The sequence below is a fragment of the Papio anubis genome, chromosome 3 (genome assembly GCF_008728515.1).
Source record: "Papio anubis isolate 15944 chromosome 3, Panubis1.0, whole genome shotgun sequence".
NCBI classification, from domain to species: domain Eukaryota; kingdom Metazoa; phylum Chordata; class Mammalia; order Primates; family Cercopithecidae; genus Papio; species Papio anubis.
In genome coordinates, this window is record NC_044978.1 from 117,205,375 (window position 1) to 117,226,982 (window position 21,608).

The window sequence follows — 21,608 nt, forward strand, 5'->3', positions numbered from 1 at the left end:
CATTAACTTCTTAATTTGAGAGGAATTAATTAATCTGCAACTTAGGGACAAGTCATCTCTTTGAATATTCTGTACTTTGAGAAGAATATTTGTTATATTTGCAAAATAAAATAAGCTTGCAATTTTTTTTTTCTGCCCCAAAGAGGTCTGTGTCCTTGAACATAAAATACAAATAAGTGCTATGCTGTTAATTATTGGCAAATGTCCCATTTTCAACCTAAGGAAATACCATAAAGTAACAGATATACCAACAAAAAGTTACTAGTTAACAGGCATTGCCTGAAAATAGTATAAAAGAATTTCAGCACGATTTTCCATATTCTGCTTCCACCACTGCCAATAACAAAATAACTAGCAACCATGAAGTGGGTGGAATCAATTTTTTTAATTTTCCTACTAAATTTTACTGAATCCAGAACACTGCATAGAAATGAATATGGAATAGGTGAGATATTTTGTGTTTCTCTTGTCTTTTCTCTATATCAAAATTTTTAAAATTATAAAATTTGCATTTATTCATTTGTCTTGATTTATTTATCATGTTTATTATTCCACATGGAGAAAAAATATTTAACTGGTGGATATATTTAAATGAAAGATAAACTTGTAACTTTACAAGAGGTTTACAAAATTATAGCAGTGTTTAATGTGACAAATGAATGGTTTGTATGTTTCATGTTGAATTAATTTTTACACATTTATTTAATTGGTATGCATATTAACTTTGAAAAATTTTATATACACCTATATGTACCTATATGTGAATGTAAATAAAATTTTATATGTGAAGAAGCCAGAATTGTGCTCCTTCACATAGAAAACTCCCTCAGACTAGTAAAATAAGTAACATCTTTATTTTTAATACAGAAAATAGGTCACTATTTGATAGTCTGAAGAAGAAACACTGTGACTGGGATGTGAATGGCAAACTGTAATATAACTATGTTCAAAAGAATGCCTGAAATATATTTTTAACCATTTAACTTTCAGGACAATTACAGCACTAGAGTACAGGGAAAAATCAAACAACTGGAAGACAAAATCTGGATTTTAGTGATAGGTCTACTATAAATTATGCCCGTTAACTTCATTCCTTAGTTTCCCAGTTTTCTCAAGTATAAAATTAAGATGCTTAGGTTATCTCTAATGTTCTTTTAGTTCTGAAACTGTACAGTTCTAACTGAAATACAAGCATTCATATGTAACAATGATTACTTTCCTGGTTGCAGTTGAAAACACGTTTCATAAAGTTTATTTTGCTTTCCAGCTTCCATATTGGATTCTTACCAATGTACTGCAGAGATAAATTTACCTGACCTGTAAGTTTTGCTTATATAAATCTACTTTAAATGTGTAAAGCAAGGATAAGTAAATACTTAAACAAAATTGGGTAGCCCTGTGAGTTCTTAAAAGCACAAAAGCAATTTGGACAGTTTCAAGAAAAGTTACTCATACTGAATATCAACTTGATGTTGAAGATGTTAAACTGTTGACTAATGTCTTAGACATTAACTTCTCGATTCCTTGAAATCCCATGAGGCAAACCAAATCAGATTTCAGAAACTGAAGATTAGTGTCTGATCAGTGACAGCCATATACTAATTCAGGAATTTTTCTCATCAGTATCAACAGGGTGATATTATAATGTTTTCTTTTCTGTATACTATTTAAATCTTAGCAGCAAACCATAGGTGATAAAATATTCTATTTTCTGTTATTTGTGGAGAGTATGTTAGTCTCTTGGATGTCTTTCCATCCCACATTTTTAAAATTTCTAACGAAGAATTTAAAGTAGTGTGTTGCTGTTACTCCTTGCACATCCAAACCTGCATAAGGACTGCTTTGAGTCAATCCATGAGCACTGTAGTCTTGGGTTTTACACCTTGCTCATACTGGGAGTAGACACTGTTAGAGGTCTGTCTAATTACCTTTTTTTTTTTTTTTTTTTTGCTTAAATTTAAAAGTAACCGTAAGGAATGTAGATACCCTCAATTATGGGTACATTGCAGTAGATGGATGGTCACAGAAGGAGGAACCACTCTTATGGGAAATCCACTTATTTTAGCCTTTAACATCTATATGTATATTTATGGGAAAAGAAAACAAGAAAAAGACTGAAGTTTCTTCTCAGATGACTAGAAGCTAATTTTACAAATCAAATGTCTAAACAGATTACAACATAAATAGAAAAGAAAACAAACCAAGCAAACAAAAAACTATACTTGAGAAAAATAAGCTTGCTACAGGTCTGTTCCTTAAGGATTCACATGTATTTTTGTTTCAGGGCTACCATATTTTTTGCTCAGTTTGTTCAAGAAGCCACTTACAAGGAAGTAAGCAAAATGGTGAAAGATGTATTGACTGCAATTGAGAAACCCACTGGAGATGAACAGTCTGCAGGGTGTTTAGAAAACCAGGTGAGTGAATAATTTCAAAAAAGCATTGTGATATTTGACTAAAATTTAGCATGCCGAAGAGAAGATACAAAAATAGCAATGAAAAATGCATTTAAATATTTGAAGAGCTATTATATGAAAGAGGGATTAGGTTAATTCTGAATTGCTAAAGAGAGCGGAAGAGAACAATAGGTAGCTATTGTAAAGAGACCATATGAATATGATGACTAAGAGCTAAGGTTCTGAAATAAAATTATCTTGATGACTATGGGCGTATTAACTTTTTTGGGCTTCGGTTTTCTTATCTATAGAATAAGAGATGATAATAGCTCCCATTTCAGAGTTAGCATGGAAATTGATATAACAATAATAGTAGCTAACTTTTATTATACACACAATGTGACTGGCATTATTCTAGGAAGCATAACGTGTACATTGATAATAAAAATATTTTACGACATAGGGGATAGATAGCACTGATGAATCAGAATGGTTGTCCAGTGAGTCAAGAGATGCTGGCTGGGGCTTCTGGGCAGGATATCAGCTTTGCTTACCTATATTCATTTATTAAACATTTAAAATAATCCTTGAAGATAGATGCTAATCTTCCAGTTGAGGAAGTTGAGGTGCAGAGAATTTAAGTGACTTTCTTAAGGGAACCACCAAATGGCAGAGCCAGGATTTGAACTAGACCATCTGGCTTGAAATTGACAGTCTTAGTAGCTTCTTAACACTATAAGTATAGTGAATGTAAGATGCATAGCACATCGTTAGGGTTGCCAGGGTTAGCAAAGAACAACAAAACATAATACCCAGTTCAATTTGAATTTTAGATAAACACTAAATACTTTTCTTAGTATAAGGATATTTCAATGTAGAAACTCAACAAATAATATTTATTATTATTTATTTTATCTTAACAAAGAAACAAACTTTATAGTGATTAGAACTCTCCATTTATAAACCAACATGCCCAGAGAATACTCTATTATGGTGGGATTAATTAGGTGGCCAAAAGACAATGTACCTGGAATATCATAGAAGAGATGCCCTTTTAAATATATGGTTTAAGTACTTTCCAATTTTGAAATTTATGATTTGACAAAAATTTCTGTTTTGCATCTCGATTTTTGTCTTGTTCTGATAATCTTTTCAAAATGTGCATAAAAAACACAAAATACATTATCTATTGCAACTTCACATCCAATTAGAGGTTTGAGGTAAAGTTACAGATTGCTGATTTATTCTTGTAAATTTAAAGGTCTACCTTTTAAATGAGGATTGGGAATTAGAAATCTTATGTAAGCTTTCCAGGATTCTCTAAATATTACTGTAGCAGCTATAAAAGCTACATAAAAGTTTCCTCAGATGCATGAAACACATGTATTCCTCGAGGCTTTCTGTGGAATATTGGTGCTGTCATCTGAGTTTGGTAAGAGTAAGTCACAGACAAGGAAGCACATACATTTTAACACATTTTAGCTAAATCTGTAATTACGACCAAGAAAAGTTTTTAAAAAATCATTTTTCCAGTTTAAAATCCAACCATTATTTCATTTCAAAATCATTTTTATTTCTAATTAAAAATAATATGCAGTTTTTTATTGCCTTGTAAGGATGGCACGTAAAATGAGCATTGATGTTTGAAATGTGGTATGTGTATATGAATATATATATGTATATACCATAATATATACATATGTATTTGCAATTCCAAAAGTTACATCTTTAATGAGAATAATGAAAATATTATTTTGCTCGGTTTCTTTTTTATTTATATTTAAATTTAAAGTTCTGTTGTGCATGTGCAGGATGTGCAGGTTCGTTACATAGGTAAACATGTGTCATGGTGGTTTGCTGCACCTACCACCCCATCACCTGGGTATTACGCCCAGCATGCATTACCTATTTTTCCTAATGCTGTCCCTCCCAGTACCCCACCCCCTGACAGGCCCCAGTGTGTGTTGTTTCCCTTCCTGTGTCTATGAAACATGGTTTATATATTTATAAAAGCTTATATATCTTAGTCCAAATTTTTGGTAACACAAAAAGGAAAAACAAAATAATTCAAAATTGAGAAAGAGAAACAAAATATTGCATGGCTTTTTTCCTTTTATTGTTTGGAGATTAAAGTTTCATTTTCCATAAGGCAGCAAAGAAATCTATTTCATCAGGCTAAAACAAAATACATTAGAATGTGTACGGAAAAATTTTCAGAATCTATAGTTCTGATTTTAGACATTAGAAAATGTTTGTGTCTTATAGATTTTTAAAGCAAAGTTAGTGTCTTTCACTAAACATAAAATATTTCTTGTAGCTACCTGCCTTTCTGGAAGAACTTTGCCATGAGAAAGACATTTTGGAAAAGTACGGACTTTCAGACTGCTGCAGCCAAAGTGAAGAGGGAAGACATAACTGTTTTCTTGCACACAAAAAGCCCACTCCAGCATCCATCCCAGTTTTCCAAGTTCCAGAACCTGTCACGAGTTGTGAAGCATATGAAGAAGACAGGGAGACATTCATGAACAGGTAAGGATCCAGTTTAAAGGTAGATGCAAACCTCAGAAACACAGCAATGGCAAGCCTAATTAGGTATTTTTGCAATGTACTCATGTACTCCCAGTAAGAGATATAATGTTTGTTTGGTGTTGTGTCTGCTGAGGTCCCAGGCAAGGTAATTAGGAGAGCAACATTTAGTGTAACTTTGTTTCCATAGCATGCTAGATGTAGTACAGACCACAGGACAGACCTACCAGAGGTTCCATTAGTCCCTTGAGAGATATACACCTTGTTTTCTTCTTCTTTTTACTTTTTACCCCTTCTGCTCTCAATTTTACCTTGTTCAAGAATATATTAGTATTGCACAAAATTGATGCTTTCCAGAGCCATATATTGATGTTTTGTATTCACCTAATTGCCTAGAAATGAAAGTTAGAGATCCAAGCGTGGTCAAGATACATAGACATGGCAAAGGTTTACTGAACACTTAGGATGTTGTGGAAACATGTCTGCTTGCACAGAGGATCGGATTAACACTCACAAACAACCTTTGAAGCCTCCTTCTCCTCTTCCTCTTCATTCTTCTTCTTTCCCCCATTTTGTTGATAGGAAATTGAAGGTAGGAAGGCTAAAACAACTGGCTAAGGGCACACAGCTGGTACATTTGAGCCCATGTTCTCTGTTGGAGAAGCCTGTATGTAACTCCTCAGCACTTCTGCCTTCCGTGTTACTCCTAAACCAGATAAATAGAGAGACTGCCCTTAGAACATCTGTGCTATGGTGACTATCCAGGTGCATAACCCCATTCTGCACTGACAAGGGATACAATGTGCATCTTTCTGTTGCACTTAGCAGAAGTCTGGCTTTGCTGATCCCTGAAACATATCTGAGTCGGCTTATTGAAAAGGACCTTTTAATAAGAATCATAGTTAGCATGCCTGCCTATTTTCTCCTCATAATAGAATCTGGTACCATCTGTCAGATATTTTTCCCCCCAGCATCTTTAGTGAGGAAACTTTTGACAACATGTGGAAAAAATATGATGATTTTCCCCTTAGAAACACAGTAAAGACAAAGTCAAATGCTTTTGTTGTTGTTATTTGAAGCTTTAAGTAAATCCTAGAGTCCAGTTCCAAGCAGTAGTAGTCCTATTTTTAGGTGTTTATAAATCTTCCAGCTCTATTTTATTTCACAGATTCATTTACGAGATAGCAAGAAGGCATCCCTTCCTGTATGCACCTACAATTCTTCTTTTGGCTGCTCGCTATGACAAAATAATTCCATCTTGCTGCAAAGCTGAAAATGCAGTTGAATGCTTCCAAACAAAGGTATCATATTTGTGTGGATATCTGAACCAGTACTGTAGTCTGACTATGACTCATTAAAAAAAACAAAGTTAAAAATGAAAATGTGCTTAATGTGGAGAGTATCATTTTTGGAATAGAGAAATAGTTCAGCAATCTGATATTCTTCGTGTGAACAAAACTGGATTTGCTAGTTTTTAGTATCTATTCATTAAGTCAACAATAACTTTATTATTAGGGAAGTGAGTTTGATGGGATAAAGAAGGAAAGACAGAAAGAGAGAAAGAGAAAGAGAGGCTGCTATAAGTGGGAGCGGGTAAGTGAAAGAAAACAGAGAAAAGGAGAAGCAGAGGAGAGAGAAAAAATAAAGGCCAACTATCATAAATGCTTTATACTCACTGTTTTTTTAATCCTTAGAACAAATTTGAGGTGTAAGTATTTTTGTCCTTTAACAAACTAGGAAAGAGGTTTAGAGAAGAAAATATTTTTTTAGGTTTAGAGAGTTAGAATAATATCCACCATTAACTACTTGCCGCCAGCAGTCCTACAACAAAAATTTCTTGAGAACTGTGACTACTCTTAGTGTCAAGCTGTGATACAATCGTATTTTTTGTAACTGAGAAGACATTTAAGAAATTAGCAGGCTTGAATTTGTCTTTAAGCTGTTTAAAAGTACAGTTTTTCATTGGTGATCCCCAATATAAAAGTTATGTTTTTGTTTCAAGGTATTTTGAGTAAATTTTTCTGGCACAGATGCATATAAACTAACCTCAAAGAATAAATGAGTCAATAATATTCTGACATAACGTATGACATTTATAATTTTTAGTAAAAAACATATTTTATGGAATTGCATTTTATCTATACTTGTAGTTTTTCTAAATATTAGAGCTCATAAAGAAAATATTAGTATATGCTTTCATGACATCTTGTTTCTTCTACATCTAGGCAGCATCAATTACAAAAGAATTAAGAGAAAGCAGCTTGTTAAATCAACATGCATGTGCAGTAATGAAAAATTTTGGGACCCGAACTTTCCATGCCATGTAAGTTCAAGCTCTATCTAGGGAAGAGGGTGAGAGCTATAGAACTACCCTTTTGCAATTTGGGTTCGTTTTTCTAATTGTTGCTGTTTTAGAGAATGAAGACCCCTTTGAGACCCCTTTGATGAGGGCTAATGGGGTTAGAACCATGAACTCGTAGGATCAGAAGGAAGCCAATGGATAAGTCAGTTTAACACTTACTAAAGCCTAGCTGAGATAATAAATGGAAAAGACTTTTATAGTTTGTGTAATTTACCTCCTCTTTAAGACACTTTAAGTTCTGGTCTGCAATCAAATTATACTTCATTACTAGACCATATTTTTCTAGCCCTTCTACAAAGTAAGTCAGCCTTCACTGAGTATCATTTACAACTTTTGCCTTAACAAGAAATTCTTTACATTAATTGTGTTTCTTAACTTTCTATAAGGCTCTTATAGCATTTATTGCTTCCCATAAAAATATTCCCTTGAGGCAATAATATTAGAATCTAGTGTCAGGAGAAAAGAACATTTTAAATTATATAACTGATTTAAGGTACTCATCAACTCTTTTATGATGAAACATTTCTAGTACATGAAAATATCTGAGCTGCTAATCGAATAGTAGTAAGTATATATATTCAGAGTTTAGTTGATTGCTGTTTGGTTAAATAACACTTTAAAACATATTGTAGACAATGGAAATCTATAATGAAGTTTTTATTAATGGAATTAGTTCTAAAGACTGAAATTTCTTCCTGTAAGAAGTCAGATTTATGCCTTAACTACTCTCCAACTCAACTAGAAATTGAAAGATTAATTTATTACCTACTTCATTTAAATTTATCTTAGTAATAAAATAGAAATTGAGATAGTATTATAATAACCTTATCATTTGCTATCCATAGTGAAAGCTAAGTGGTCTAAATTTATAGAGAAGATCCATCTTTATCAGAAGCAGGAATAACACTATCTTCTCTAGGAACAGTGGTTTTACAAAGACAACTCTTAAAATTTAATGAAATATGCAGAGGAAACCAGAATTTTTATTTCTTACTTCTTTTTTGGCCACATTACTCTCTTGGCACAATGGTATGCCTGAAATGTTTAATCTGCTCCACTTTCTTGTCCCATTTCATTGATTTGCACATACGCCTCCTTTCCTGGATTCTCAGAAGTATTTTTTACCCCAGTAAAAAATGGTTCTCATTTCCATGGAGTTTTCCATTTCTTAATTGTTTATTCTTTTAAAGTTTTCTGTCCACTCAATACAAATGCTCAGCATCAGAGTGGAATGGCAAAAAGAATTTACCTTAATTTTTAAGACATGTTTTAGGAAGAGATAAATTTCTTCTAAACCATTTGTGAGGCCAGGTCACAGTTTACAGAGCTACCACCTTGAAAGACACAGCTGGAATCAAGCCTTACAACATGTTTCCTTTTCTTTTTAAACAACAAGGGAATTTCACTTGTTACTCTTTGAAACTTCTACTGTAGTAATACTCTGTAAATTCTATTTTGTTTTGACAGATAACGAAGAAATTAATTTCTAATTTCTTTTTTTTTTTTTCCTAGAACTGTTACTAAACTGAGTCAGAAGTTTACCAAAGTTAATTTTACTGAAATCCAGAAATTAGTCCTGGATGTGGCCCACGTGCATGAGCACTGCTGCAGAGGAGACGTGTTGGATTGTCTGCAGGATGGGGTGAAGAGTCTTACTTCTTAAAAAAGATAATTTTCACTCCCTTTTCTTTCTTTTTGTCTCATTCTAAAAGGGAGAAGGTTGTCTGACTTGCATTGGTTACAGGGTATGGAAACTAGGTGACTCCGTAAATTTGCAGACTTGTTGGTAGTAAAACTTAAGCCATCTTTTGTTAATCCTGGTTTTCACTTTAGCTATACCCCCTTTTGTGAAACCAAGGCCCATCTATTTCTTACTTCTAAAAAAACTATGAGAACTTCTCAGAAGGCTTCTACATAGTGTCTTAGAGGACAGGAGGAAACTAAGTTTTAATGTATTTGTTTTTTCATTCATTTATTCTTTCATTTGACGAATAAATATATGTTAAATACTTTCTATCTGATTGCCACTGTGACAGACACTTGCTATAAAAGCATAGGCTGACCTCGAGGAATTCACAGTCTGATAGGAGAGATAAGACAGTGACCTCCTTGGAGTTAGGGACTGCCTTGGTTTACTGTTGTCTCCATAGCACAATGCCTGGCACATGGAAGGCATTCTATAATAGTTTGTTAAATGAACAAATACAATAAAAATAGCACAAGAAACTGTTCTACAAGATAAAAAACTAGCCATGCCAAAGAGAAGTGTGAATAAAGGGGTCTTAGCGAATTAGAAAACAACGTTTAAAAAACCCAGTAACAGTTTCCTGAGTGTGCTCTAGTCAGTGGTGACTTAAGCAGTGTGGCATTGGCTTATTTTGGCTAACCCTAGACTTTCTAGATATTACAAGAGAGGCTTGTTGACCCCCAGATTACTCTCTCTCTATGGGCCCCAGGACACACTAAAGAGATTAAAATCCAAGGGGCTTAAAAATTACTGCTCATAGGTACTCAAATGGCTTGATAACCAGCAGAGGACTATGGTTTCCAGAAGGCTGAAAGTGAAGATAAAATGCTCATTTCAGCCTACTCCGATGACAATTCAGCTGAGATGCTTGAAGTCAGCAAGAAGCTGAGGCTGCAGGGGAGACCTGAGAGTGACAGTCCCTGAGGAGTTGGGGAAGAAGTGAGAGGAGGAAGTCTGACAGGCAACTGTACTACTTTACTTGTTTTTATTCTAGAAGTATCTACCTGCATACTAGGAAAACCAACAAGAAATATTTTGTTTTTCTTTGAGCTCTGTTTTCCCATTTTGAACTGACCATGTTACTGTTTCTCATAGTCATTTTTTAAAAGTTAGTTTTTTCAATTTTTGGAGCTCATAACCACCCTTTTCCTTTAAAGTGGAAACATTAATTTCGGTATGATATATAAGGTGGATTTTGATAGCTGAACAATGGGTTCTAATTGTCTTTGCTGAGAATGTGCAGAATTTTCAGTCCCATGATAGGTTTATATAAGCTCTGCCTTTCTCTGGCCACTTACGTGCACTGCCGTTTTATCTATAGACTGCCCTCTGAAGGTCATAGTCAGTCACTGCAGTATGTTCTGATGATGATTATCATTCTTACGGAATTTCTCATGGAGCAGAAAGTTTGCTCTCCATGTTATGACATGAGTTGCAAGTGTTGTTTAGTGGCAAATTTGAATGCTAATAGAAATATATACAGCAATATGCATCCCATTTTATTTGAGTACATTTCCCTCTTATTTGTAAAAGTTTTTAATTAAAATAACATAGGGTTTAGCTTACAACTATGGAAAGAAGAATTGAACAAACAGGTAAGTGGAAAGGAATGAGAAAACCCAAAAGTGGGGAGAAAGCACTAAAACGAGAGATAAGTTAAAATGTCTTTTTTCTTCTTCTTTCCTTCCTCCTTCCCCCCTCCCTCTCTACTTCCCTTTCCCCTTCCTTCTTTCCTGGACTTTCTTCCTTCTTTCCTTGTTCCCTTCTCCCTCCCTCTCTTCCCTTTCTTCCTTTTTCTGAAGCTGACTTTGAGATCCTTTATTAAAGAATAAACCTTTAAAACTTATACTTTATTTTCCCTGTTGCAGGAAAAAATTATGTCCTACATATGTTCTCAACAAGACACTCTATCAAACAAAATAACAGAATGCTGCAAACTGACCACACTGGAACGTGGTCAATGTATAATTCATGCAGAAAATGATGAAAAACCTGAAGGTCTATCTCCAAATCTAAACAGGTTTTTAGGAGATAGAGATTTTAACCAATTTTCTTCAGGGGAAAAAAATATCTTCTTGGCAAGGTAACACACTCTGTAAATGTATGTTCATACAAGTAAAAATGATTATGTGGCTGACAGATTTGCATTGTTGAAATGGAGAGTGATGGTTATGGTTTTTGAGTTCAATATGTGAAGATATTTGGCTAGAATGTTCTGAGCCAAAATAGATTTAAGTAGATAACTAGGGAATAAGTAATGGAATTTGGTGTATAATGGTGAAGCTTTCACCATTGTGACTCATTAACTGCTTTGCTTATGAAGCTGGATTTTATTTCACGTCAATTTCTCTGGAACCAGAAGCATTGTCATCCTGTAAAGATTACTCATATCAAGGCTGCCCTTGAACTTTCAAATAGGATATGGATATTTTTGTAATAGGAAGAGTTCATGATTAAGAATGTACTCTTGCAACGCATGTTAAAGAAAAACTTTTCTCCAAAAGATAACACAATAGATAATGCTAGATAGAAGACCTTTTATAGGAACAGTTTATTGGCTATGTATTAACTACATGTTTTATATTTTTTAAGAAAATCAAAACATGTTTAGAGGCATTTGCAGTACATTAGTTTGTTTTAATACAAATGATAGGTCACGTTCTCACTCTATTTGCCTTTAAGGGAGGCAAGCAATCAAGTTAATACGTTTTCTTTAATTGTATAGTATGTAACTATGGACACTACTAGAGGAGGGATTTGTGAAGCACTTAAGACATTACACTCGATAATTTCCCAGGGTCTTTCTAGATTTAAGAGTCTGATTCTAATGTAGTATTAAAAGTAATGGCCCAATTTTCTTTTTACTATTGCCTGAAGATATTACTCTATTGTTGCATTAAAATTAAACATTCACACATTGTTTGCACTGCTAAATAAAATTATGTAAGCTAGAATAAAGTTCAGATTTAAGAGGCACATAGTGACAACTTATTGGTGACAGAACTAATCCTATAATCTGGGAATACCATTAGTAAAGTCAAGAATTATCTTTAAGTTTACACATCCATGCACATCTAAAGCTAATTGTGTAATAGAAGCAGTTCTTCAGTTGCAAAGATTCTTTGCAGTAGAATTTTCTCAGCCAGGAATGATCTTCCCCCAGATACTTGCATGGCTTCCTTCACTCAGCTGATCTCTGTTCTGATATCAGCTGCCGAGAGAGAATTTTCTTGACCACACACAAAGTTAGTGGCCTCTCCACCTTGGGTATCAACCCTTTTCTTCTTTTTCATCTTTATTTATTTTCATTGATTTATCACTAACTGAAATGAGATGGCCTATTTTTTGTTTGGTTGTTCTGCCTCCCTATAATGTGTGCTTGTCAGAGGGCAGGTATTTATCTTACACATCATTGAGTCCATCTGCTTAAAGCAATGCTAGCAGAGAGTAAACACTGGAAAAATATCTGTTGAATAAATGAATATAAAGTCCATAATTGAAAAGTCAAATTGAGAGATGTAAGAGAAAACAAAAAACCATTTTACAGGACAATTTGAAGGATCACAGTCTTCATTAACAGTTTTGCCATTCATATAATTCAAATCATATTTGATTTTCAGGTTTATTTATTTGAATTTAACTTCCACATGCCATATTATACAGGAATAACTAGAGAAGTGAGGGCTCCTTTTGTCTCTTAGTTCCAATAACTTGAAATATTTTTCTCCACATATTTCAGTTTTGTTCATGAATATTCAAGAAGACATCCTCAGCTTGCAGTCTCAGTAATTCTAAGAGTTGCTAAAGGATACCAGGAGTTATTGGAGAAGTGTTTCCAGACAGAAAACCCTCTTGAATGCCAAGATAAAGGGGTAAGTTTCTCTAGAATTTTAGGGGAGTGTGAAAAACTGGATTGATGTCATCTGTTAAAAATGCTATTGGTTTGAAAGTCTCTAGTTGTTAACTAGTTGTTAGCCAGTTGTATCTATTAACTAGTTGTCTAGATATTAAACTGTTATTAACTAGCAGTCAGCAGCTAGTGGTTTGCTTTAGAAATAAAAATGTTAATCGCTTCTCGGCCTTTTGGCTAAGATCAAGTGTAGAAATAAAAATGTTAACCAAAAGTTCTATGATCCACAAATAAAGGTAGTATTCATTATTCATTTTTGGATAACTTCAGAAAGGCAAGAATTTGGTACAGAAAGAACTGTAATCATTTATCCAAAGACTGAGTTTTGCCATTAAATGATTTTGTGATTCATAAAGTTTTAAACTTAATCTCCCCAAAATCCATTTTCTTTAATTATCAAAATTTATACTTTACCATCTTTAATATTAACAAATCTCTGATTGGTTTTATAATAGTATATAATATTGATCAACTTTTATATACAAAGTTAAGCATCCAAGAAGAGAAAAATGTACATGTAATAATTCTTCATTTTCAGGAAGAAGAATTACAGAAATACATCCAGGAGAGCCAAGCATTGGCAAAGCGAAGCTGCGGCCTCTTCCAGAAACTAGGAGAATATTACCTACAAAATGCGTATGTTTTTGTAAATAGTATTTTTAGTGAATTAAAATTATTAACAGACAAGGGAAATATAAATTCAAATTAGTAACTCCATAGCTACTCTAATCTCAGTTCCTATTTCAGACTGGAAGTCAGTGTAATCTGACTACCCAATATTCTGGAAGAGAATGTAGCCTTCCCCATTCTCCTCCTTTGGAAGCAACAAGAATGACCTGTGAGGTCTGATCTGTGGTATTGACTTTAAGTTTCCCATACTGTGCAAATGTTTGCAGTAAAGATATCCATTCTGTCACAGTCTGTCCTAGTTAAAACACCAAAAGATCACAGTTAAAAATCAATGAAGCTCTGAGGTTTGGAATACGAGTCAGCCTTCTGCCTGGAGTTCGCTTTTTCATTGTGATGTGCTTTTATAATAGGAGTACAGGGAGTGGTTGTTAGAGTAAATGCATCTCAAATGTTGGTTCAAATACGATGTAGATGAAACAAATGAGCTGACCTCATGTCTTCTGACATGAGAGAAGAGAGTCTGTGAGAAGCAGCAAGGTGGCTGAAAACTCGTGAATGACTCAGCAGGACTTAGTAGAAAAAAATGCTTCTTTCAGATTTCTCGTTGCTTACACAAAGAAAGCCCCTCAGCTGACCTCATCGGAGCTGATGGCCATCACCAGAAAAATGGCAGCCACAGCAGCCACTTGTTGCCAACTCAGTGAGGACAAACTATTGGCCTGTGGTGAGGGAGCGGTGAGTGTCTGCTTGGTTTAGTCCCATCTCATTTCTGCCCTGTTTGACTTGAAATAGCCTCATAATTCCCCTGTAGGGAAGATGGTAAAAACCAATGTAGAGATGGCTTTAGGAGGCTTGTTTGATTAGTCACAGTTGGAAGGTGTGAGACTCAGCTCTGGATGGCAGGCGTGTGGCCAGGCTTCCTGTTCTTCCAGGATGGCTGGTGGAAGTGCAGCCAGTTTAGTCAACAACATCTGAGCCAACTTTATATATCAGAAAGACAGAATGACTAACATGTAGCCCATAATTCATAACTTAATTCATAATTTGTAACTTCAACTCACAATTTCTGCTTTTTGTTCATATATTTACTTTGATGTTTTAAAAAACTTTATCTTTGATTGATTAAAATTAGTCATACTATTTTAGCCATACTTACATTTTTACCTTTTGTAGTATAATGTTATTATTGTGACATTAAGGATAATTTTTTCCCTTTCACAGGGTATAGGGTACAGCACAGGATAAGTATCATGTTCTGAATAGTAAAATGACTTTCGAGTCAGTAATGCCAATATTCTTTACTTCCTAATGTCACTAGTGTCATACATACGATTACAGGATGAATTAAAAATATTTTTCCCATAAAGTCATAATTGCAAATGAAATTGTCTATTTTATCCCTTTTCCTCTTGATCATAATGGGGAGTTATTTGCTACTTAGTCTTCCTGTAGTAAAATTTTTCCCCAAAGGTTAATAGTAAAAGGAGAGTTTCCTATGATTAAACGTCACCTCAATTGTTTCTTGAATTCCCCCTGTTGGGAGGCTGCAGGGATGCAGGATGGTGTAATGGTTCAGGAGTGTATGTTCCAGAGGCCACCAGCCTACAGCCGCATTCTACTTTCACTACTCTTTAGCTGTATCACAGTGGGAAAGCTACTTATGTCATTAAGTTTGAGATTTTTCATCTGACATTTGAGAATAAAAATTATACCACCCTCACACGACAGCTGTTTTAAACAAGATAATCTGCGTAACTCACACAGCACTAGTCTGATATATAAAGTGAACACAAAACATATTATTTCTTAATACAAGTTATTAATAGGTGATTAAGAAATATCTCCGAAGTAGGCAAGGTAGCAAGATTCTACATTAGGAAAGTCTTAAAAACATGCAAAATTGGTCCTATTTCTTTTCAGTTAGGATGATATATTAGCTGCAAGTATATACATGTGTATATGTATACGAATAAAAGGGGTAAGTTTGTGCTATTCTTACCTTCAGATACTGATTCTCAAAAGAAAAATGGAAAGTTCTACTAAATACACATGGGAAACATAAAGGCAGAGATATTTTCGTCCTTTAGAAGTGTGTATGTAACTGGAAGCATGTTTCGAATAGCTGACACAAATAGCTAAATGACTATCCTCAACATCACATATGGACTACCTGCTGCTACATGCTAAGGCTTAGCCCAAACAAATGAGTAAATGCTGGAATTAACAATATAATGTCACATGATCCCATATAGCAAATTTTCCTGTAATATTAATTGTAAATTGCTGGACATTGAAATTATTGCAGCAGTTTTCTGAAAAACTGGATCAACTTCATGACTAATGCCCAGTCTCCTTGCTTTTTTTTCTCATTCTCCTAACCAGGCTGACATTATTATTGGACACTTATGTATCAGACATGAAACGACTCCAGTAAACCCTGGTGTTGGCCAGTGCTGCACTTCTTCATATGCCAACAGGAGGCCATGCTTCAGCAGCTTGGTGGTGGATGAAACATATGTCCCTCCTGCATTCTCAGATGACAAGTTCATTTTCCATAAGGATCTGTGTCAAGCTCAGGGTGTAGCGCTGCAAACGATGAAACAAGAGTAAGAAACTGTTACTTGCTAGCATGGAAAATAATGACAACCCCAAAGAGCAACTGAGACTTCTACCTCTCTCACCTAACACTATTGGGCTCACTAACAGAGCATTACTCCCAAAGCACTTAAAATGTCTTTGAAAATAGTTTTGTCTCAGTGTCTTCCCAGCCTCATTGGGGAAGCAGGTCTAGAAAAATTAATGAGGGCAGACAATTTCCTGTTTGTAAAAATAATCTCTGTTGTAACTATTATCATGATATGTATTTGGGGTTTGAGGAAAAGTGGGCAATCTATTCTGAGGAATTAGAGTGTATCTTTGCAGCAAATTTGGGTACTTTCATTCCAAGCACAGGAAACACATCATTGAATCTTTTTTTTTTCACATTATTTACGCTTTGAAGAGAATAACTATCTTATTTAATTCAACCATACCATTTGGGTGTTAAGAAATGACATGTACATTTCAGTTCATTGTGGGAGCTCTTTTGTAATGGTGATGGTCATGCAAGTCAATGGAGCTTATGTTCTTCAAACTCACATGCATTTTAATCCTCACTTGTTTTGTAAATAGTCTTCCTTCACTGGAAAACCCATTCTTCTCTTTTTTCCTTTATCACAGTCTGAGGTATGTTTCAAGGTATGATAAGAATGTTGCCTCTTCTGGCAAGCTTTTCCTATTGCTCTGATCTACTCCCTATTGCTCTGGTCTAAGTCCAACATGAAAGGCTTGCTAAATGAGTGGTGCAGGCAATTAGTGCTGCCAGTGCCTAGATAAGGGTGTGATAACTGGATGGGCAGGATGCGGAGATATGGGTCTTTGAGTGTGGATAAGACACAGTTAAGAAGAGAGGACAGGAAAGGATATTCCTAGGGGGTGGGAGGAGATTGCCTTCCACTACACAAAAGTATGGTCAAGTATGAAATAGTGTTCCATCCATAACCTGCACAACTCCAGGCCAGTGGAACACTTGGCGTGTTTTCACCCTCAGTCTTTCTACTGAAAGTACTAGACAAGGTGTGTGTGGTCAGTCTGGTGATAGGTTGATGGAGTAAGGGTTTAGGCTCTGAGAATTCTCTACCAGCAAGGCTGTAGAAAAATAGCACTGCATAACAGACTTCTCTTGTATTTTGTTTTGTTTTAAATCACAGGTTTCTCATTAACCTTGTGAAGCAAAAGCCACAAATAACAGAGGAACAACTTGAGGCTGTCATTGCAGATTTCTCAGGCCTGTTGGAGAAATGCTGCCAAGGTCAGGAACAGGAAGTCTGCTTTGCTGAAGAGGTACATGCAGCTCATTTCATACTCAAAATACTTGCTATGGAATTTTCTGTAGTGGATAATGAAAGGAAGATCCTACAAATTTATAACTTTAAAATATTTTCAGAGAGATTTAAATTTCATTGAGAAACAGATTGAAGGATTTTAGAACATTTTAAAAAATCACATTTTCTTAATATTAGGAAGAATTATAATATTAAAATATATTGATAGAATTAGTAATTTTAATTTATTTCGTAGTAGAGAAACCCATAAAGTGAATGTATAAATAATTGATGGTAATTTAGATAGTTTCTGGCCTAAAATTGATCAATTCAGCTAAATGGATAAAAGGATTTAATAGCAAATTAATTATGCAAACAGAGGATTAGGAGAATATTTGTAGAAAATGTTTTTGAACTCATTTAGAAGCTTGCTTTTGTACCTCAACAGAGTAGTACTTAGGAGTTATTTTAATTACATAGTAATTTTAGATGGATAATTAGCTAGGTTTTTTTTAACTAGGGAATTCTACCTAACATTTAAAAAATTACCTTCTTTCAGCTTTATTGAGGCATGATTGACAAATACAAATTATATCTGTTTAGGGTATACATGTGATGTTTTGATATATTTATACATTGTGAAATGATTATCACAATCAAGACAATTGGCTAAATTTTACAATTTTTCAGTTTGTATTGCTACATATATTTGAATATAGCAACACTATACTTTAAAAAGATATTCTATAACTTAGCCTTTTTGTCAGTTTTACCTTTCTCGCCATGTAAAATCCAAAGACAGATGTATTTAGAAATGTAGAGTTTTTCTATAAATAATATAATTAGATGCATTTGAGTATGTGCACTTATCAGTATATGTGTGTGTTTTTGGTGGGATCAGGTGGGGTGGGACATAGATAATCAAATTAGATAAAACTGGTAAAACAGATTTGATGTAAAGCATTTCTGAAAAACATGACAGAAGAAGATTAATGTTCTATAATCTGAGAAGACATTTATTTAGATATAGAGAACATGAACAAATAGTAGCAGTACTTTATCTGCAAACCTTTTAATTTCTAATAACTTGTAATTTGTAGAGGAAGGGGAAAGATTGAGTCAGAATAGGCACAGATTTGGAGATTGTTATAGAAAAAAACTGTTGATATGAATGAATATTGTTTTCTCCCTGGCTTTTACTATCCTAGATTGTTGGCATCAGAGATGTATTTCTTCATTTTTAACTTAGTTAATCTACAAACCTGTAAATTCACCCCAGATTGTACAGTGTTAACTGTATGATTGGTATAATAATCCATTTCTTTATCTGATTATGTTTATTCTTAATTTTCAGGGACAAAAACTGATTTCAAAAACTCGTGCTGCTTTGGGAGTTTAAATTACTTCAGGTAACAAAACATTCAGACAAGACTGAATATAATGTTGATTCTCCAGAAATATCAATCCATAATGAGACAGATCATGAGGACTGCCATTAATTCTCTTAAAAATAAATGGAATTCAAGAAAAAGTTTATTTTAAAAGCACTTGAACAAAATTATGCACACGATGTTAAATTAGTGGCTCAACTATGCAAAATCCTTTTAGGTTATTTAAAAGGCTTCAACAAATGCTATCAGAAGACTTTCCTATGTATCCAATGTTTCTCCGATATAAAATAATAGAACCAGTTACTTACTGCACCTATTAGTTTAATTAATATTTAATATATTTTTGCTCATATTGCAGGGGAGGAGAAGACAAAAGGAGTCTTTCATTTCGTGTGAACTTTTCTCTTTAATTTTAACTGATTTAACACTTTTTGTGAATTAATGAAATGATACCTTTATGTGAGATTTCCTTATCATAGAAATAAAATATCTCCAAATGTTTCCTTTTCTGAGTCTGCATATTTATGAAAAGTTATAGATAATTTCTTTAGTTTTGTATACCATTGTCTGAAGCAGATTCTGTTAAAATAGCATTAAGTACTGATTATTATAGGAGATTAAAGCCATCCAAGGATGGATTTACAGTACTAGATCACTTGGTGAACTGAAAACATGTTCCCAAGTTAAACACTATTTGATGCTGCCAGGGCATTTTGTTTATTAAATGGCCATCACTGAAGTATTCTAACAGATAATCTGGAGATGAGAAAAGAAATTATTATTCTTCTATAGGATCTATGAAAATTTCACAACTACTTTTTTTCTCTATCTTACACAGTTCGGGATTCACAGATATTTTAAAACATAAATACATTGTAGCTTTGATTGAATATAATTAATATTTTCATAAATTAAATTTTTATTCCACAAATGTTTACTAAGCCCTCACTGAGTACCAGGCCCTGTGCTGGGTACAGTCACTGTTCTCCAGTTGCTTCAGTAGAGAAGGAAGCAACACAGAAGGAATGCCTCAGATTATGACCACAAGGAGTTGACAACAAATTGTTGAGGGAACCAAAGGGTGGGTGACATCGGTTCTGACTAGAGAAGGTACCATAAACATTTAAGAAGAGTCTTAGAAAATGAATGAGCATTCATCAGTTCAAGTAAAAGAGAAGTTCATTTTATGAAAGAGGGGCACATGGTCAGAGGTACTGGGTATGACAAAGCATGATGAATAGTTTTAGAGGAGTACAGGGTAGGTGGGAAGGGTAGAGATGTAGAATGTCAGGCAGGATGTGGAAGCTATGAAGGGCTAAGCCAGACTCTCATGGCTCTATTCTAAAGAGGTTGGACAATATCTTATGAGTAACAGAGGACCAAAGTGATATCTAAGCAGAGATGTGCTGTTAATAATTAGCTTTGAGGAAGATAATCCACGAGATATGGATAATGGGCATTGGGGCAGGGAAAAGGGTAGAGAGGGGCAAAGTCAGCAAGAGGTGACAAAAAGACCAGTCCACCAGTAGGGAATATTAGCTTTGAATAGAAATCTAAATATTACATGCATGCTTGGCCTGTGCTCTGGGACAAAACAATGGCTTCAGAGCAATAAAATGTGATTTCAGTTCTTTCTTTCTTTTTTTTTTTTTTTGAGTTGGAGTCTCACTATGTTGCCCAGCTGGTCTCAAAATCCTGGGCTCAAAAGATCCTCCTATCTTGGCCTCCTGAGTAGCTGGGACTATAGCCATGAACCACTACACCTAGCTCTTTTGGTTCTAACTAGATCACTTTCTACTTGACATTTTGCTTTCAATTGTACTACAACATCTATGAACTTTTTCTGATTTTGGTGTAATTCTAAAAGGTATTAATTTAAAGATCACAATAAAATAAAATCACATTCAGTATAAAAGCATTAAACAGGAAAATATTTTTAAGGGAAAAGCACAATGAAGGTAAAACTGTTAAAATTTATGAGTCAAATGATATTTTGTTGAAATATATAAAGAAAAAATGATTGGAGGCACAAGGACAAATTAACACAAGTACAATTGTAAATTGGGGATTTTTTTTTTTTTTTTTTTTTTTTTTTTTTTTGAGATGGAGTCTCACTCTGTCGTCAGGCTGGAGTGCAGTTGCGCGATCTCAGCTCACTGCAAGCTCCGACTCCCTGGTTCAAGTGATTCTCCTGCCTCAGCCTCCTGAGTAGCTGGGATTACAGGCACATGCCATGACGCCCAGCTAATTTTTGTATTTTTAGTAGAGACGGGGTTTTACCACGTTGGCGAGGTTGGCTTCAAACTCCTGACCTTGTGATCCGCTCGCTTCTGCCTCCCAAAGTGTTGGGATTACAGGCGTGAGCCACCGCGCTCAGCCAAACTGGAGATTTTAAAATATCCTTACCTCATTAACAGAACAAGTTAGGCAAATAACAAATAAAGACTCAGGGTATTAAACTGCTGTAGTCAAGATTACCAACAACTTTCACACTGCAAAATCCAATAGTGGATTCTTAGTCTTCAGCTTATCTGAGTTCTCTCGGTAGCATTTGACACAATTGATCACTCTCTTTTCCTTGAAACATTTTCCTCACTTGGTGTTCAGACTTTCTTCCAACCTCATTGGCTGTTTCACCTCAATCTTCTTTGCTATGTCCTCCTAACTTTTTGACCTCTAAATGTTGGAGTGTCCCAGAAGAGTTCTTCCTTGACCTAATTCACTCATCCAGACTTGATGCATTAAATGCCATCTAGATATTGACAACACATGTTTATAGCTCC

At 34.6% G+C, this 21,608-nt stretch overlaps 1 protein-coding gene and 1 pseudogene across 1 annotated transcript in view; both read left to right on the forward strand.

Annotated features, from left to right (window-relative positions):
* AFP (alpha fetoprotein) overlaps positions 1-19,332 on the forward strand; it is a 32,568-nt gene extending 13,236 nt beyond the window's left edge. The window contains exons 3-16 of the mRNA XM_031664491.1: positions 1,268-1,319; positions 2,285-2,417; positions 4,714-4,925; positions 6,091-6,223; positions 7,148-7,245; positions 8,797-8,926; positions 10,900-11,114; positions 12,771-12,903; positions 13,480-13,577; positions 14,168-14,306; positions 15,954-16,177; positions 17,321-17,453; positions 18,789-18,843; positions 19,184-19,332. Coding sequence (XP_031520351.1) covers positions 1,268-1,319; positions 2,285-2,417; positions 4,714-4,925; positions 6,091-6,223; positions 7,148-7,245; positions 8,797-8,926; positions 10,900-11,114; positions 12,771-12,903; positions 13,480-13,577; positions 14,168-14,306; positions 15,954-16,177; positions 17,321-17,453; positions 18,789-18,833 — 1,745 coding nt within the window. The 3' untranslated portion in view covers positions 18,834-18,843; positions 19,184-19,332. The remainder of the gene's footprint in view (positions 1-1,267; positions 1,320-2,284; positions 2,418-4,713; positions 4,926-6,090; positions 6,224-7,147; positions 7,246-8,796; positions 8,927-10,899; positions 11,115-12,770; positions 12,904-13,479; positions 13,578-14,167; positions 14,307-15,953; positions 16,178-17,320; positions 17,454-18,788; positions 18,844-19,183) is intronic.
* Positions 13,099-13,210, forward strand: LOC116274388 (annotated as a pseudogene).
* Positions 19,333-21,608: the final 2,276 nt, after the last annotated feature.